Consider the following 17,480-nt stretch of genomic DNA (forward strand, 5'->3'; position numbering starts at 1 on the left):
ACTAATATACATAGATACATTTTCATGATGATATGATAAACTCCAAAATTAATTTTTTTTTTGTAAAACTTCACAAAAGTCTTCAAAATTGCATAGTTTTATGATGTATTAAACATATTGCTAGAATATATTGTTCATTTTTTTTCTGTTGGAGATCTAATAAACAAAGAAAATGTACATGCTTAAATAAATTAATAAAAAATTTAGAGAAAGTTATTATTAATAAAAAGAATATAACAATCTGTACTTTATACTTACCACTGTCCTAACAGCTAATTCGAATGTAAACCAAATATTACAAACTAATTCCACGTAAAAAAATGCTTCGTGCGGTTGCCCATAATTTTCTTGCCAATCGTCATCCTCATATCGATATCTGAAACCAATGTAGGCAAAATTCAATTAGATAAACTAATCACATAAATTATTTTGTCGTTTTCACAAACTTTTAAAAATAAAATCGAATGCTTGAAAAAAAAGTATGCATCGAACATAAATCTTTTTAAATGTAATTCTCATGCATGGTGACTAAACAAAATAATTTGTATTTGCGTTACAGAAAAAATTGCACGTTATCTACTGTTAGTATAAATATATAAGAAGTTCTACTATTTATTTACCATTATTTTAAACATCATTCTAATAAATTAATGGGATTTTGAAGGGTCTTAATTTGTAATTAGTTTTATAGTGCTTTCAATTACTAACCGTACTAAGGAGAGAGAAAATTATTAAACGCTCGCCGAATGAAATAAGAAAATCTTCTCACAATTCGAAGACGAAAGAACAATGTGATGAACTGTATAAAATATTAAAAAAGAATTTTTTGATTGTAGTTACAAATTGTTTGTGATTAAATAGTTAAAAAAAAAATTAATGTATGAGAAGTAGCGTAAAAAGTGCGATGATAAGTAGCAACACGTTTATTTCATGACTTGAAATATAATAACTCATTATGAAATGCATTTTATAACTCTTACAAACTTTGAATATTTTTTGAACTTTTAATATAGTTTAATTAAAAGCAACATTTCTAGTGGTGAATAGAATTTTGCTTTAAGGCAAGTTGTATGAAGTTCTCGATATGTATACATCAACTTCATCAATAAGATATTGAAATCCAGCTTGTTAGGTAAAATGTTCTACTGTTCTTTATAAAAATAAATTTAACTGTTCTTTTTAAAAAATAACACATATAATTTTTATCTATTTCATGTGCTAAACATGTATTTTATTTATGTGTGTACGTCAATTATAATTAGTAGCTTACAATAAGTACGAAATACGAAACGTGTTTTTGGTTCGGCAAAGATTCTGATTAGAATCGCGCGGCGAAATTCTAAGGCTTCATAAATTTTTATAATAGAACCGCATGTCATATGTCAATAATATTTTAGTATGTTATTTTAGACTTCGAAATCTACCGTTATGCAAAGGCTCATCAAAATAGTAAAAAAAAATTAAGATTTAATCATGAAGAAACGGCCCGGCCGATCTTTGCCAGAAACTAATCAGCACGTTTCCAACCAATCTTTCGATGAGGTTTTGAATTTTTAAAATCAATTTAAGATTGTGGGCTAAAATGTGTGTGAAAAAGTTATACACTTTCATGCTATTAGAATCACTTAGCTAAATTTTTATATAAATTACAACCTGTATATAGAGAAAGACATTGAGTAACCCAGTAGGTTTACCTTTTAATAATGTACTAGATTATGTCTAAATTTAGTTTTTGTATTATAAAGAAAAAAAAGAAAGTATAATATATATATATGTATATATATATATATATATATATATATATAATATATACAATTATAAACATAGTTCATTCCACAGACTACACATACACATACACACATTTACCATAGGTAATATGGTGAAATTCAGTAATATGTTAAATTAAACTAAATGTGCATATTTTTACGATTCAAATTGTCTAGTTGAATTATATTTAAAAATATATTGGCAATCAAAACATTTTTAAAAATCCGGAACAATCCGGGATAAATCACCCAAAACCGGGACAAATATTGCTTGCGGGACGCAAGGCGGAAAATCGGGAATGTCCCGGCCAATCCGGGGCATATGGTCACCTTAATTAAATGCCTTCTTTTTAGTCTTATAATATAAGTGGTGTTATGAAGACTAGCTATAAGTTCATTTGGATTTTGGTCAATTTTGAATTTGTAGTTAAGGGCACTCCTTTTAATTATTTCTCTGATGACGACAGTATCGGTGTCTTGATGAATCAACCATATACTACTATATCATTGGCCAATTGATGCGAAAACTACATAAACGTTAGTCTTTATTGAGTTTTTAAATTTTGGGCATCAGTCCAAGCGTTGAGAAATCGTCGACGAAAGGTCAAAAATCGGCTCACACATACTTTTTCCAAATTTAGTCTCCAACGATTAAGAATAACTTGAAACGTCAAAAAACATGAAATTTTGCGCAAAACGGATTTTCTTGCAAAAACAAAACTTCACCTTTGGTAAGTTAATAAGTGGATATTATCTTAAAGCTGTGGGCAATCATTTACAACGTAATTACCTAGAACTTCCGCTGGATCCATGTCTGTTACTCCTTATGGGTGGCGGCGGTTGTGTCGTGACAGGAACAATAGTTGTTGTAATTAGTGAGTTGTTGGCACTGGCATTGATGCTTGTAGGTATAGGAACACGAAGGCCTGGATGAGTCTTCAGGCAAAACGATAAGACTGATGTAAATATGAAGAACACTGATATCACGGCTACTACCTGAAATAATAATAATAGAGATGAAATTAAAGAAAATATTCGATAAATATAGATAATTGAATTATTTAGTTCATGTAGACGTTTGGTGCTCTACTGCTTTTTAAAGACATAAAAAATTATGGCTAATTAACTTTATCCAATAAATTGTATCTAATAGTGATAACCCATTGGGGTTACTACGATCGATAATCATATGCAAATAATGAATATTAAAATATTTTATAGAATTTATTTATGCTTTGAAGGTTATTAATAAAAAGAGAACAAACGTAGACGTTAACCGGTTATTAAGAATGTATTTCTTGTATTCTTGGGGTATTCTAGTAGAGGCATGAATTTCATAAGAATTGTGAAAGGCCGTGGAAACAAAAACATTATATTTGCTATTCATTTTATATTGGTTGTTAATTAATGTTTTAATCATACAGAAAAAAACAAAAATTAAAAACTGGCTCAAAATTTGCACGTGACCATACCACTTGTTTTTAGCTCCCCTTATAATCCTAATAGAAAACTCAAAAAGTTTATTTATCTAGAACAATGTCACATTTGTGTAAACTACGGACAAGTTAGAAATAAATCACAAAATACCGCCTGCCGAAAAAAAAAATCACAACATTTTGATATTATCAAATTAATAATTAATTAGTAAAAATCAAAACTAATCTCAAATCTAATTAGTAAAAATCAAAACTAATATCAAACTAATAATTAAATAGTAAAAATCAAAACTGGGTGATGATCATTTCATACTGGTAAAAAGTGTATAGAGAAAACACTAAGAATTTCAAGTAAATCGATCCAGTAGAAGTTGAAAAAATGTGGGTATCTTTTCGAAAAAACGCGTTCGAAGTATCGACGAAGATTATTGTTATCAAACAGCTACTCATTTTTTAATACATCTCCCATAATAATTTAAATTTTGAAAAATCTTCTGATACACATATTCTTGAATAGTTTAACTTTGCAAACAAATATTGTTATATACAAACTAAAAGTTGATTAACATTTAAATTACAAAAATTCATTTATTTCACAATTTCACAATAATTAACTGATATATAACTGATAGCATAACTGATTATTATTTAAAATGAACTTTCATATATAATAATCATAAATGAGACACTTGTGCACGATTTTGTAAATATTGGTAAGGATATTTCTCATCCCATGTAGTGATCTTGCTTCTTATGTTATTGATAAAATATTTCTATTCGCAGAATAGACCTTTCAAGTTTTTTGTTTGGTTTTAAACAGTAATCAGAATTCTAGTAATTTATTATGTTATTTTTATTTATATTTATTGTGTTATTTATTTCTACTAATAACTTATTATAATTTGAAGATTTTTATTGATCAGACGTTATTGATCTATATTTTCCAGCAGAAATAGATATCACTACTGCATGCAAGTAGTACTTTGTTGTCTTTTCAAATATATAGGGCATTATATTACATTTTTATAACAATATACATAATTTCTATAAAATTGGTTTGCGAAGTTTCGATGTGTCAATTTTGATATAGAAGCTATACCACGTTTAGAAGTGTTGACAAAAGTTAACACGCAAGTTAGAAAAAATAATTATTTAAAATGAATTGAAGATATAATGTTCTACTAAAACACACTATGAGAAAAAATTTAATAGCTTTGTTTGACTTAAGATTTTATTCGTTACAATTTTATGTTCTAACAAAGATATCAAAATATATCGTATTCCGAAATATTACAAAATAAAAATTATGCCGATCGGGAAATATGATATGACAGAAAGAAAATAAACAAGTTATGAAAAATCCATTCTTCGTGAACCAGAGGTAGTATATTTTACACATTTACTCTTTATGAAATCACTCTTTCGATATAACAGAAGACCGGGTTGAAATTTTAAGCGTTATAGACAATGTGGCATAAAAAGGCTTAAAAATATAAACTCTGACTTGAAATAAAATCAGTAACTGAATCAGTTACTACACTCAAATTGTAATTTATACCTTGTTTATTTAAATCACAATATTTTTGCTATCATCTATATTAAATTTTAAAATTAGAATCTATATGGCAAGGTAAATTTATCATTGCTTTTCTACACACAATTTTATAACAATTTGTTTACATTTTGAAAGATGCAATTTTGGAATTTTGTTATAAAAAATTAAAATCAAAAGATATGGAATCTTAATAATTGTGTAGAATTTCTAAATGGCAAAAATAATTTTACAGATGGGTTCTACCCAACTATAATTGCTTGCAAATACATTGTAAGGAACTAGAAGGACAAAGAATAATAAATGACTAACAGAATGAATAAACTACAATGTTGTCGATAAATAATAAAATATACTGCGTAATTTATATATAGGCTGTTTTATATATAATTGATAATAATAAATACGAACCAAGCACGTAATAATAAATCTAATACTTAATACTTTCTTCTGCGAGAATAATGTATATAAAAAATGATTTGATAAAAATTGGACATTGAATCTCAATAAAAGCTTGTGATTTGAATGTGGTTTCATTTTATAACAAAATTTCCATGCACTGATTCAGAGTCGATTTCATTGGAAAAGTCTTCATCAATTGCAATATTTAATATATTTCATTTTGCTATTCTAAAACTGACTTAAATGCATAATATAAAGTCGTTTTGTCTTGCTAAAATTTTCTCTGGCTTAGTTAGAGATCAAGTGATATAAATTAGTGTCATATAAAATTATAATTGGAAACACTGTAGGAGCTACTGTGTTAACAGTGATAATTAATCACCTGTGTGCATGTAAAATTTATTATATGATGAAACCAGATATTATAATTAACACTGTCACTATCATAATATCTACTTGTTAATATCCTACAAAGTAAGTTGATGAAATACGAAAAAAACTCAAAATGATATATATAATTTTAATATTAAGTTCAACGTGAAATAAAAACTTTAATTTAAAACTATTGGGTTGGTTTTAAATTCAAAAACAATATTTCGTGTGACTTGATGAAATAAACTTGTTTAAAGTGTCTATATTATTCTTATCATCAGAACTTAAAAAAATGATTTTATTAATGATAATAAATATTTAGATTTTATTAATGATAATAAATATTTAGATTTTAATTTTTACTCCTACTTATATACCTTAAAATAACCTTTTATGCGGTTGGAAATGCAAAACATTGTCTATGGTAAAGCTATAGAACATCTTCTCTGTGTTTCAACTTCTCAACTTCCCAAAGGAGAAGTTTATTTTTTTACTACGAAATCGGTTTTGCTCGACTTTTCAAGTGATTCTGAATTATTTGTAACAAAAAACTTAAAAAGGTTTGTTTGTGTATGCATTTCGCCGACTATTTCTCTATAACTGTTGAACCAATTTCAAAACTTCAGACAATTCAGATATGATTTGGATTGATTAGTTTTACGCGAAGGTTAATTTAGTCGAGCCATTTTTATTTAATTACGAGTTAAATACTCAATTGTTCGTGATCGTTTACAAAAATCTTGAGAATTCAAAAACTCTCGAAAGGTAGTTAGAACGATTAGATTTTGATAAGTTGAAATCAAGAAGAGAAAATTAGAATTTCAGTTTTGGACTCCGACTATTGATATAAAAATAAATTTATATTAAATTTTCCAAGTTTCGGAACTAAAAACATTATTTCATCAAAATATCAAAATATTTCTGTATCCCCATTTGTGTCAATAATAGTTTTACTAGAATCAATATCTATGCATATTAGCATATCTATTTTAGAAACAGTCTACTAATCTAATTAGCTATTATTACCATTTGTCATAATAAGTATAAATTTTAATGATGAAAAGAGAAGGTGCAAATTATTTTGATCTGCAGTTGTATCATATTTCACGGACATATTAAATATAAATAGAAAACATTTTCAACATCATTAATTTAAATGTGCTTGGTTTATAATTAATATTCATTTCTCGTGGATTGAAGTATTATGCGTTTTACTTCTGCGACTGCACTGCTTTTTACTTCTCCCATCATAATTTATGTTTTAAATCGTATTTATAAAAAGTACTTGTAATAAATAATAAGCATGTATTTATTATGGCCTTGGGAAATATATTTTTAACTTCCCAAAGAAGTTTATGTTTTCGTCAAAAAATCCGATTCGCTAATTTTATGTTTTCTCGACGTTTCAAGCCATTCTGAATCGAATGAGACCAAATTTGGAAAAAGTATGTGTGTGTGTGCGTGTGTGTGAACAGATATTTTGCCGTAAATCGACGTTTTCTCAAAAACGGTTGGACCGATTTCAAAATTTTAAAAGTTTTGATGTATTCAAGCTTTCGTATTTCGATGAGAACTAGCGTTTCTGAGTTTTGTGTGACGATCGGCCGAACCGTTTCTTTGTAATTTGAAAAAAGGGTTAAACTTTTTGTCCATATTTAGGCTGAAACTACCGAATCGATTTTAATAAATCAAAAACAGTTCGAAAGATATTAGTTGGGAATGATGCTCATTACTTTTAGGTGAAAATCTACTGAGCCGTTTTATTGTAATTAACTGTTGAAGAAAAATTTAAGCCAATTTTTATGGAATTTTTTTGGCGATATATATCATGGTCTTATAGAACTCACTGAAATATTACGGCCTTACGACAAATAGTTTAATTTTAAAAATGCAACAAAGTTTGAGAAAATGAGTAGTTTTTTTAACTTTGTTCAAATTAAAATTAGACGATTTACTTGGTATAACGATAGAGTACTTGATCTTAATGGACATACTAAACCATTAAAGTCCGGAAACTGGTTCAATTATAATAATGGTTGATTTTTCAAAATTTGCTCTTAGAAAATATTCCAAGTTAACATATTTGTTCGTTTTCAATTATGTGTAATAATTCGACTTGGAATACTTTTATTCACTCATAAATTAATTTATATTTTATTGATTAAGTCGATTATTTACACATATCCGGAAGTTCATGTAACTTGCTTCAAGACTAACTAGTTAAGTTTAAAGCTTAACTAAAATCGTTACTATTGAAAATATTTTGTTTTTGTTTTCTTTGTTTCGGATGGAAATTGTGACCTGCATCATTCGCGCCACACGAGATATGATCACTCGTTGCGCCCAGGCAAATGCTTGTACCCGGCGTATTATGACATATATTTCAATGAAAAAAATTGAGAAGAATGTTGAAGTACATAACAAAAAAACTGAAAGTTTCGTTTGAATTAAATATTTATTTCCCTCCCTAAAAATTCCTCAAACCAATCGATTTTTTGAAGCCTCTAAAACAGGCTCTCCCCTTAATGTACGGTAAGTTCCAGCAATTTGCCTTAAGGCACAATGCCATGCATCACTGATTTCCAGTTATAATTTTCACAATCACAAATGTTGTGTTTATCGTGCATGTGTTGATTTTAAATCCTTGATCGCGTTACAAATCCGCAAGTTATCTGCCGCTGCGGTAATGTATAAAGTTACTTGCGTTAGATGCAATGCGGTGTTTAAACGCCCGGAAGCCCGAAAGCCCGAAAGCGGCGCATCCCTTGCTGCTGATGAATTTTGTGTCAAATAGTGCATATCACATGCAGTCGCGGAGCAAAACCGCAGAGCGAGAACATACGCTGCAGGAGAGAGCTTACACAATGCATGCTAGACTAAAGTCTGCATTAAAGCGTCTTAGCACTAAATATTTATGCAAATCGCAGTTGCATTCCGCTGCTGCTCCTCTTTCGGGATTCCTACGACGATTAAATTATTTTTGTTGAAAAAATTTATGAATGCCTAATAACGCAGAAGGCTTTCATGTTTTAAAATATATTAATGGTAGAGGAAAGTGGGTACCGTTATGCTCTACTTATTTTATCTTAAGTCTAAAGGGAGAAAGATGAAGTATGATTGTTCGAACAAGTTTCCCATATTGCTTTTAACCAGTGCCTTACATGATCTGTAGACCACATTGATTTTAAAGGGTCAAAGGTAAGTTTTCAAATTCGAATTTTTTCAATAAAAATCGTTAAATGTATACAGATAGATTGTTTGTTATTTTGTCGTATGTTAAACATTATTAGTTATTTAGCAGCAATTAGTTTTTGTTTAGACAATTTAGCTCAGCCATAATTAACTTTCCGTAGGGTAAGTTATTGTAATGAGCCGAAAATCGAAATTGAATATTTTTACATTTCTCGACGTTTTAAAGGTTTCTGAACATTTTGGCATACCTCAGAATAAATGAATGTTTGTGTGTGTGTATGTATGGATACAAATTTCCAGTCACGTTTTCGGCGCACGGATCAACCGATTTGAATGGTTCAAAAAACATTCGATTCCTATTGATAGGGAGTTGAGCTGACTAGTTTTTGGCAAAGGCAACAGTTACGGAGATAAAAAGCAAATAGTGCAGAAAATAGAAATCAAGTTTTTGAGAGAACGGAGTATTCGATTTGAATGATCTAAAAAACATTCAATTACTAATGATTGGGAGAAGTGTTTATTAGTTTTTGGTAAAGGCAGGCCCAGCCATTTCAAAGATACGGAGCTAAATGTGTGAAAAATGGCAGTTTTTGAGAGAACTAAGCGTCCGATTTAAATGATTCAAAGAACTTTCTGCTTGTCTTAACAAAATAAGATTTTGGAAAAAAAATTTTGTTTCAACTTTTTTTTTCAAAAAAAATTTTTTGTGTATCGAAAATAATTTAGATTTTATTTTTAAATCTGACCATAGTTCTAATATACTTTAAACAAATAATTTCTACTTTGCAATACAGTTTTTATAATTCTTATAAATATTTGACAATGTTACAATATTTTTTATAATAATCTATTTGAAAATATTTAAAATTCCTCGAACATTTCGTTACGGTAAGGAAGTTCCAGCAATTTGCATTAAGGCACGATGCCATACACCCCACTAGTTATGATTTGTTCTTACTCAATTTCGAGAATATGAATTTATATAGTTCAGGAAGGATTTCTACATAATCGATTATTAGTTTGGAATCAGAAATACCATTTGAATTCAGGGATGAAATTGAATTTGATATGAGTACAAATGTCACAGACTCCTTTTGAAATTCTGGAAAATTTCTCAGTAAATAAAGACGTTGCATTGTTAACAACCCCTCTGCAAATTTTTAATTATTTTTTCCGCGACCAAAATGCAATCTATTGATTGGTATATACAAGCCAAAAGAAATTATGTGATGGTTGAAAAACCCCATTTTGCGCCTTCATTTTTTTTCTTTCTTTGTAATGTCCAATAGATGTTACAAGTAGAACAAAAATTACTTGCATTTCACTTGCATAAAGTTATTTCTTGTGCGAATCAAAAACTTGGTTGTTATAAGTGTGCGTTGGATACTACGGTTGCGGCGAACTTTGTGAGCACGGTCTTGACACGTACTTTTTGTCCTTTTCTGATAAAAATTAAACAAATGAAAATATGTATCACAACTAAGACAAAATACAAAAAAAGAAAAAAATCAATATAAAAAAATCACAGAACTCTTGTTAACTATGAAAATTATGTTTTGTTATTTATTGTTATATTTTATGCTTTATCTAAATGTTCAAGTTGTATTGTTGCATATTAATGTTATTAACCACAATAAAGTCGTTATAAACCATTTTAGTGTTCATACCTAATTTTATGCCTGTCACAACCGTCCACTCGCCCTTTTCTTGATAAATTTGATTTTATGACTAATCGTATTTTTAAGGACACGATTACATTTAAGGACGATTTTATTATTTTCACTCAGAAAAATTTTTAAATTGCTATTTAATTTACTTTTCTTCCAGTTAGATGGTAAATTAACAAAATTATGGCTGATCAAAAAAAAAGTGGCACAACCGTCGTACCCAGTCTGCTGCCCTACTATTAAAACTAAAGTCCGCATTGGACTGACTTCACTAAAAGATAAACTAAAAAATATATTATTGCCTTATTTTTAGGGTTGAGCATACACACTGAAATGCAATGACACCTGAGTAGTATTCTTCATTTCCAAACAATTTACCGAACTTGTTTTAGAGAAATCAATATGATTATTGCGTAAACTTTGGAATCTTGGATATGTATTTTATTCCTCGAATGTTTAAGTTGGGCACAATGCTGAGCATCATTAGTTTTTTTTTACTGTTGTCCAGAAGTGTTATTTCGGTTACGGTTTCTAAGTTTGATCAAACAAAACTAAAGAAAAATTAACCACAAAAACCTATAAATGATCAAAACTCTAGATTGCACTAAAAAGCTCAATTTTGCTTGAAAAACTTATAATTTTTAAACAACCTGAGATTATAATTTTTGCTATTTGTATTAATAACAGTTACGGTCAATACTATCACCGATACTAATACTATTCCGCTTGACGTTGAGTTTTGGGACACTTGATATATATATATATAATATATATGTGTGTATGTGTGTGTGTGTGTGTGTGAGTGTGTTTATATTCCATCCGGTTCTAGTAATTGCATCTTTGGCCGTACTAACAACCAATTTGATTGCATCAATTGTTGATAGTCGTTTTCGAAAACCATACTAATTGTCTACCAGGAATGTTTATATATATATATACAAATATATATATATATATATATGAACATATTATCATATTTCTGTACATTATTATATTTTTTACAATTTAATTCATTATTTAAGAAAAATCTATTATCTTTTCCTAAACATATTGTTTGCTAAAATCTCATCAAGATCATGTTTCTTGACAGATGTCCTGAAGATGGAACGTACCTAGTTCCGAAACGTCGACAATAAACAAATAATTAAATAAAGAAATTGTTTTTTTAAAAACTTTTCTTGTTTTTTATTTTGTATTATTTTTGGATTCTTGTTCGAAACTCTACAAAATATACACAAATCCAAGACTCTACCATTCAATATATATATATATATATATATATATATATATATATATATATATATATATAACTATATATAAAACTTTACTATGATACATTATATTAAAATAATATATGTTAGTAATCACTTTCATTAGGCGCTACCATCATTTAAAACAGCCTTGAAAATACGTAAATATTTTGAAATTCGAATTTATCTCAAAATAATAAAGAATTTAAAATACTATTAGAATCGAATGAAGCATTGTATAATATTCAATTAATTTTTTTTTCTATTGCACTATATTATTATGTTAAATTTCAGAGTTATAAAGAATAAAAAGCAAACAAAAATTTTCACACAATCCATTCTGCTATTAATATTATTCTACTCGATTTAGTTAGTTTGCACGAAGTTGTATAACTTTGTTATAAAGTATACTTTTCTATAGTGGTTTTATAATGAGCATAAGTTCAAAGTAATTTTTCTGTTTAAATAAAGCTTTAAAATACTGCAACATCTTGCGGCATAAAACTTTTGTGCGAATAGAAGAAAAAATGTGAAATAATTAGGTTTCATAATTAGAAATAACCTATCCATTATTGTGTAAGAAGTTACTTACATTCCTGAACAAAGATACGCACATACATACACACACACACACATATATATATATATATATATATATATATATATATATATAGATATATATATTCATTTACTTATTCATTTTATTTTCATATTTTTTTAATTTTTGTATCTTTTAAATTGTAATAAACTTCCCATAGAGTCAGTTATAGTGTTCGCAAAATCATAGCTTTTGCATATCTTTATGTTTCAAAGATTTCTGAACATTTTAGTTTACTTTAAAAAATGGATTTATGTGTGTGGTGCGTATGCGAATACAATATATGACAGATGATTTGAATTCGTAGTGATTCGTTCGCAAAGGTAGGTTCAGCCGTTTCGAAGATACGAGGCAAAAAGTGCATATAATGACAAGTCAGTTTGTTAGAGAACAAAGCGATTTTAATGGTTCAAATCACTTTTTCTTGATTGATAGAATAAAAAATGAATGAGCAAAAATTGATTGATCTATTATTATGATTCTTGATTTATTAAAACTTGTTTAAAAAAAGACAGTTCTGCAACTTTTTGTGAGAATAATGCTGCCTATCATACTCATATTTAAAATGAAATATTCGTATATCATTCATTTGCAAATTGCAAAAAGTTATGAAAATTTAATTAAATACCGTGCCGGACGCAATATCGACAATGAATGTTGTATATCATAAATCGATAACTAGAGCAATGAAGTCTATTCGTATGGATTATGCTCTAAACTGACGAACGCAAATCGAATAAAAAAGCTTTCAATATATAAATGATGAGAAAATAATCAGATAGAGTTATCGAATTCCATCGGATAGACAAATGATTAATGCATCTCAAATTGTGATTTTGCTGTTCATTCATCTGCATAGTAGTATTTGATGATAGATTCGATAATAAATTCAATAAAAATTGCATTTTTCAGCTTTAAACTATATCAATTAATAAAAAAAAATCGTATTATTTATTTCATGGTTTAATCGGATTTATGTAGATGAATGTAATTAAGTATTGCATGTGATAAAAATCTCACGAAACAAATATAGACAGAAAAATAAATTTGCAATTTTGTAAAATTATGAAAATTTCAGAATTAATGAAAAATTAAACCTTTGGATAATTTGTTAAAAATAAGAACACAATATATTGAGAAATACAGTAAAGTGTATATACATTTATTAATGTCAACCATTATACACATTTATATAATGATAAATTACAATTTATATATTTATAATAGCATTAAAATATGTATAATATTCAATAACAATAATGTAATTAAAGTCATACTTCAAATATGATGCAGGAATTTTTTATTAAATCAAGATTTGTACTGCGATGTGACTTTAAAATTTACTTGTTGATATCGGTACGCATACAACGTTGATGCCGGTACGTATACAACGACAGATCTCTATTCACATACACGACGTCTAATCACAATCGACCCGTATAGAAATGATTTCATCGAGAGCGAATGACGAATCATTGGCCGTAACGCACTTCCGTTGCATTTGTACACGGATTTGCACCCTAGTCGCGCCTAAAGAAGTTTTACTTTAAAAAATCAGATTGTTTTAAGTAGATTCATATTATCGATTATTTCAAAGCTGGGATTTGAAATTTTCAGAAGATATGTAAAGCTTGTGCGAGCTTTGAAAAATAATACAGACTTCCACATAAATTAGGTTAACAGTTACATCCATACCTAAGATCGTAAATAAGTTGATTTATAAACTGCAAAATTTATTTTATATTAAATTATTTTAACCTTTATACTTTTATGTTCAACGTTGAAACATATTCTGGAAATGTTTATTTTCAGCCAAATAGTCAAAATAAAAAAAAATTAAACTATTAATTCAGCATTCACAATATAATATGCTGAATGGTGACACGCATATAGTATCGAAACGTGCAGAACAAATAGTTTAAATAATGTCAAATATCTCCTTTCGCCTTTATGTATTATAAACCAAGAGCAAAAAGCGGAAGGGAGATATTTGACAACCTAATATTTGTTTTTTATTTCGACTATACTAAATTCTGAAAATTTCATATACACTCAAATGCATTATTTGACTAAATAATAATTATGAGTGATTGTTCCTTGGATATTACTCTTTAGGATTTTTATTCCAAAAATCATAAAATCGTATTTATGTGTTTTTTATAACAATTAGATATTAGTTGATGAAATGAAAAATTTTGACAAATCCCAAACTTTAGAATAAAATTTAAAAATTTCATATTTTTGTAGTGAAACTATCGATCGAAGCATAAAAAAGTCAATAAAACTTAAATATGAAAAATTGCATAAAGTTGATAAATTACTCATTAATTTATAATGTATAATTTAAAAAAAACCTAATGCTATTGATGTTATATAAAAGTATAAGACAGTGTTCGGTTACACTGGAAATACATCTACAGTAGAAACTCGATTAACCGGACCAATTTATTTAAACAGTCGATTGGCATTCGGATAATTCGGAATGTATGAAGAATCTTGTATTTATTAAAAATAATAAATACATAGATATCAACGAAAATCCATGTTTATTAAAAATTTATCAATATATGTACATACATACATATTTTCTTAGACTACGCGTGTTTAGGTACGTATGTACAATTAATTTGTTTACAATTCGAATTTGGTAATGAAAAAAATAGGTAACAAGTTTAATTTGGTTTGCATAAATCAACTTGTAAGTATGTCCATATACATACAAACTGGTCGCGGTTGGTACTCCGGATAATCGCAGATCCGTATAACTGAAGAGTTTCTACTGAATATGAAATTGATAAGTACATTATTGCAGTTCACTTCATAGAATAGATACATCTTTAGACCGGCTGTATTGTTGTATAAACAACCATAAAAGAACGATAAAATTTAGCCTTTTATTTTTCATTAAACTGAAAATTTTGTAATATACATCAGATTTAGTAGCTTCATTAGTGTAATTTAAAGTCTAATACACCATCAAGTTTATTGCTAAATAAGTAATTCTATTTTTCAACCGTACACAAAACTTTTCTAAACTTCGTGCTTATCTTATGAGGTTGCTGGAAAGTTATTCTCTCAAACTGACTTTAACGGGTCATTTCGGCCGACTAAATCTGTTCTGGGCACTGAGTTTCAGAGCAGGTTTTAACGATATTTCAGAATATATATCATAAATGTAATACAATATTTAAATAATGTTTTATAATCTACGATATAATAAAGTATCTATGATATCATTATCTCTCGTGTTGATTTAAAAAAAAATTCTTATATCATGTATGCTTTCAAGAAACTGCGAATATTATATAAAAATTATATGAAACTCCAATGACTCTAGTTTTTGTATTATATAATAATACAATAACAATTCGTATATTGTATATTATTGCTTCAAATCAAATATAGATATAATTTAAAATAATAGAAACAGTTTAGAAATATAATCTATACTCAATATATCAAAGATATTACTCAACTTGCGTAATTGTTTGTCATCATATATATTTTCAAGATGATTGATGAATAAAATATGTTATTTCATAGGTTTTATCCAAATCCTATGAAATTCTCGTTATACTAAAATAGTATCTATAAAGGGTTAGAAGGAAACAGACATATTATGCACGATATAATTAAATAATTATTAACAAGTCAAATAAGATATTTAATATATATGTTTATATATATATATATATATATATATATATATATATATATGCATTTCAAAATATTCGTCCAATTCGTGGAAAATGAAAAATAACAAATATGACAGACATTTATTTTTGATGCGAAAACTTTTGATATAAAAATATTTGTATCGAAAAATATTGTGACCGATCACGCATTCTATTTATTTATATCTCAGCTTTTTATTTTTAATTTTCAACAGTTTTCTGTTTTTAGCTATGTACAATATTTTTAAATATTTACTGCTATTTTGTTTTCGACAAATTGGCTGCATATATTTTCAAAAATATGTTTCAATATCAAACTACTAACTTTTAGTAATTGATACTTTAATATACAAATAATTAACTAACATATTTAGGAGATCTCATTACATCGAGAAAGTTTTTGAAACAAAATATCATTATGATATAAAAACTCACTACGATATTGGTATAATGTTAATATTTAAACTTAACAAAAATTCTTGAGATATAATACTTATATTTTAAAGAGGTGTATCAAACCTTTTTATTAATTCCAGCATTATTATTTTTATTATATAGATAACATATGTTGAAAGATATAACATGAACTAGAATTTTTTTAATGATGGATATTTCGTCATTGCACTATCGAAAATTTTTGGATTTTTTATTTTTTTTTTATATTCTTCACTATGTTTTATGGTTTCTTTTCCAATTTATACTTTTTAAAAATGATTAGCTTTTGTTATATTGAGTAATGATGCATGTCGAAAAGTACTATAGACAATGAATTTTATTAATATACTGTGTAGTATGTGTAGATATATATATACTGTGTAGTATGTGTACATATACACATTGTCTGTATAATAATCCTAATTCGTGTACACAAATAATTACAGTCCATATAATAATTATAATCTGTATACATGTAAATCCAATGTTATTTGCAATCTCTAATTATCAGCCTTCGGCTTGTCTCTATTTAAATGTACTCTTGAACGAACAAATGATCATATTCATAATTTTGAATAATAATATGCTCCATCTGAGTACGTAGGGACTTATCATTGCTTTGCAAAATGTATTATGTTATGTGAATTGAATTGAAATATCATGCGGGACTGAGCACACCTGATAAGCTATTATTATAAAGGAAGGTAATCCTCTTTCAGTAACGTGTATATCATTCATTTTTTCGAATATTTTTTTAGTAACAATGGTTCAAACGCGGTTCTATATTTAGAGTTGTTTGCTGTAAATACGATTAAAACTTGAAATAAAATTTTGAGGTATTTTAGTAAGGTAAATCTATTTATATGTGCTAACAATTAATGCATGATATGGTATGTAAATAATCATATACCATGGATCTAATATTCTGAATGAGATAACTTTCTAAACTTATAGTCTATATTTTTAAAGTTATTCAAATAGTTACCACTAAACCTACCGACAATTCATATATACCTATACATACCGCGCGCGGTCAAATTGACCTACAATTGAAAAGTTGTCTATTTTATCATTTGATTCAGAATAATTGATTTAAAATTTAAAACAAAGAAATTTTCATAAAGTTTAATCTAAAT

General features: G+C 27.4%; 1 protein-coding gene across 1 annotated transcript in view; it reads right to left on the reverse strand.

Moving 5' to 3' along the window:
• Positions 1-258: 258 nt before the first annotated feature.
• The window catches only part of LOC113365440 (potassium voltage-gated channel protein Shaw-like), a gene marked incomplete at its 3' end in the record, with an annotated part of 28,139 nt that continues 10,917 nt past the window's right edge, over positions 259-17,480 (reverse strand). Inside the window, exons 3-4 of the mRNA XM_026607000.1 lie at positions 2,557-2,762; positions 259-376 (exon numbers count right to left, since the gene is read on the reverse strand). Of these exons, the coding sequence (XP_026462785.1) occupies positions 259-376; positions 2,557-2,762 (324 nt within the window). The remainder of the gene's footprint in view (positions 377-2,556; positions 2,763-17,480) is intronic.

Source organism: Ctenocephalides felis, unplaced genomic scaffold, assembly GCF_003426905.1.
Source record: "Ctenocephalides felis isolate EL2017-DRISC unplaced genomic scaffold, ASM342690v1 CF-g0.4_SCAFFOLD_01002, whole genome shotgun sequence".
In the NCBI taxonomy this organism is placed as follows: domain Eukaryota; kingdom Metazoa; phylum Arthropoda; class Insecta; order Siphonaptera; family Pulicidae; genus Ctenocephalides; species Ctenocephalides felis.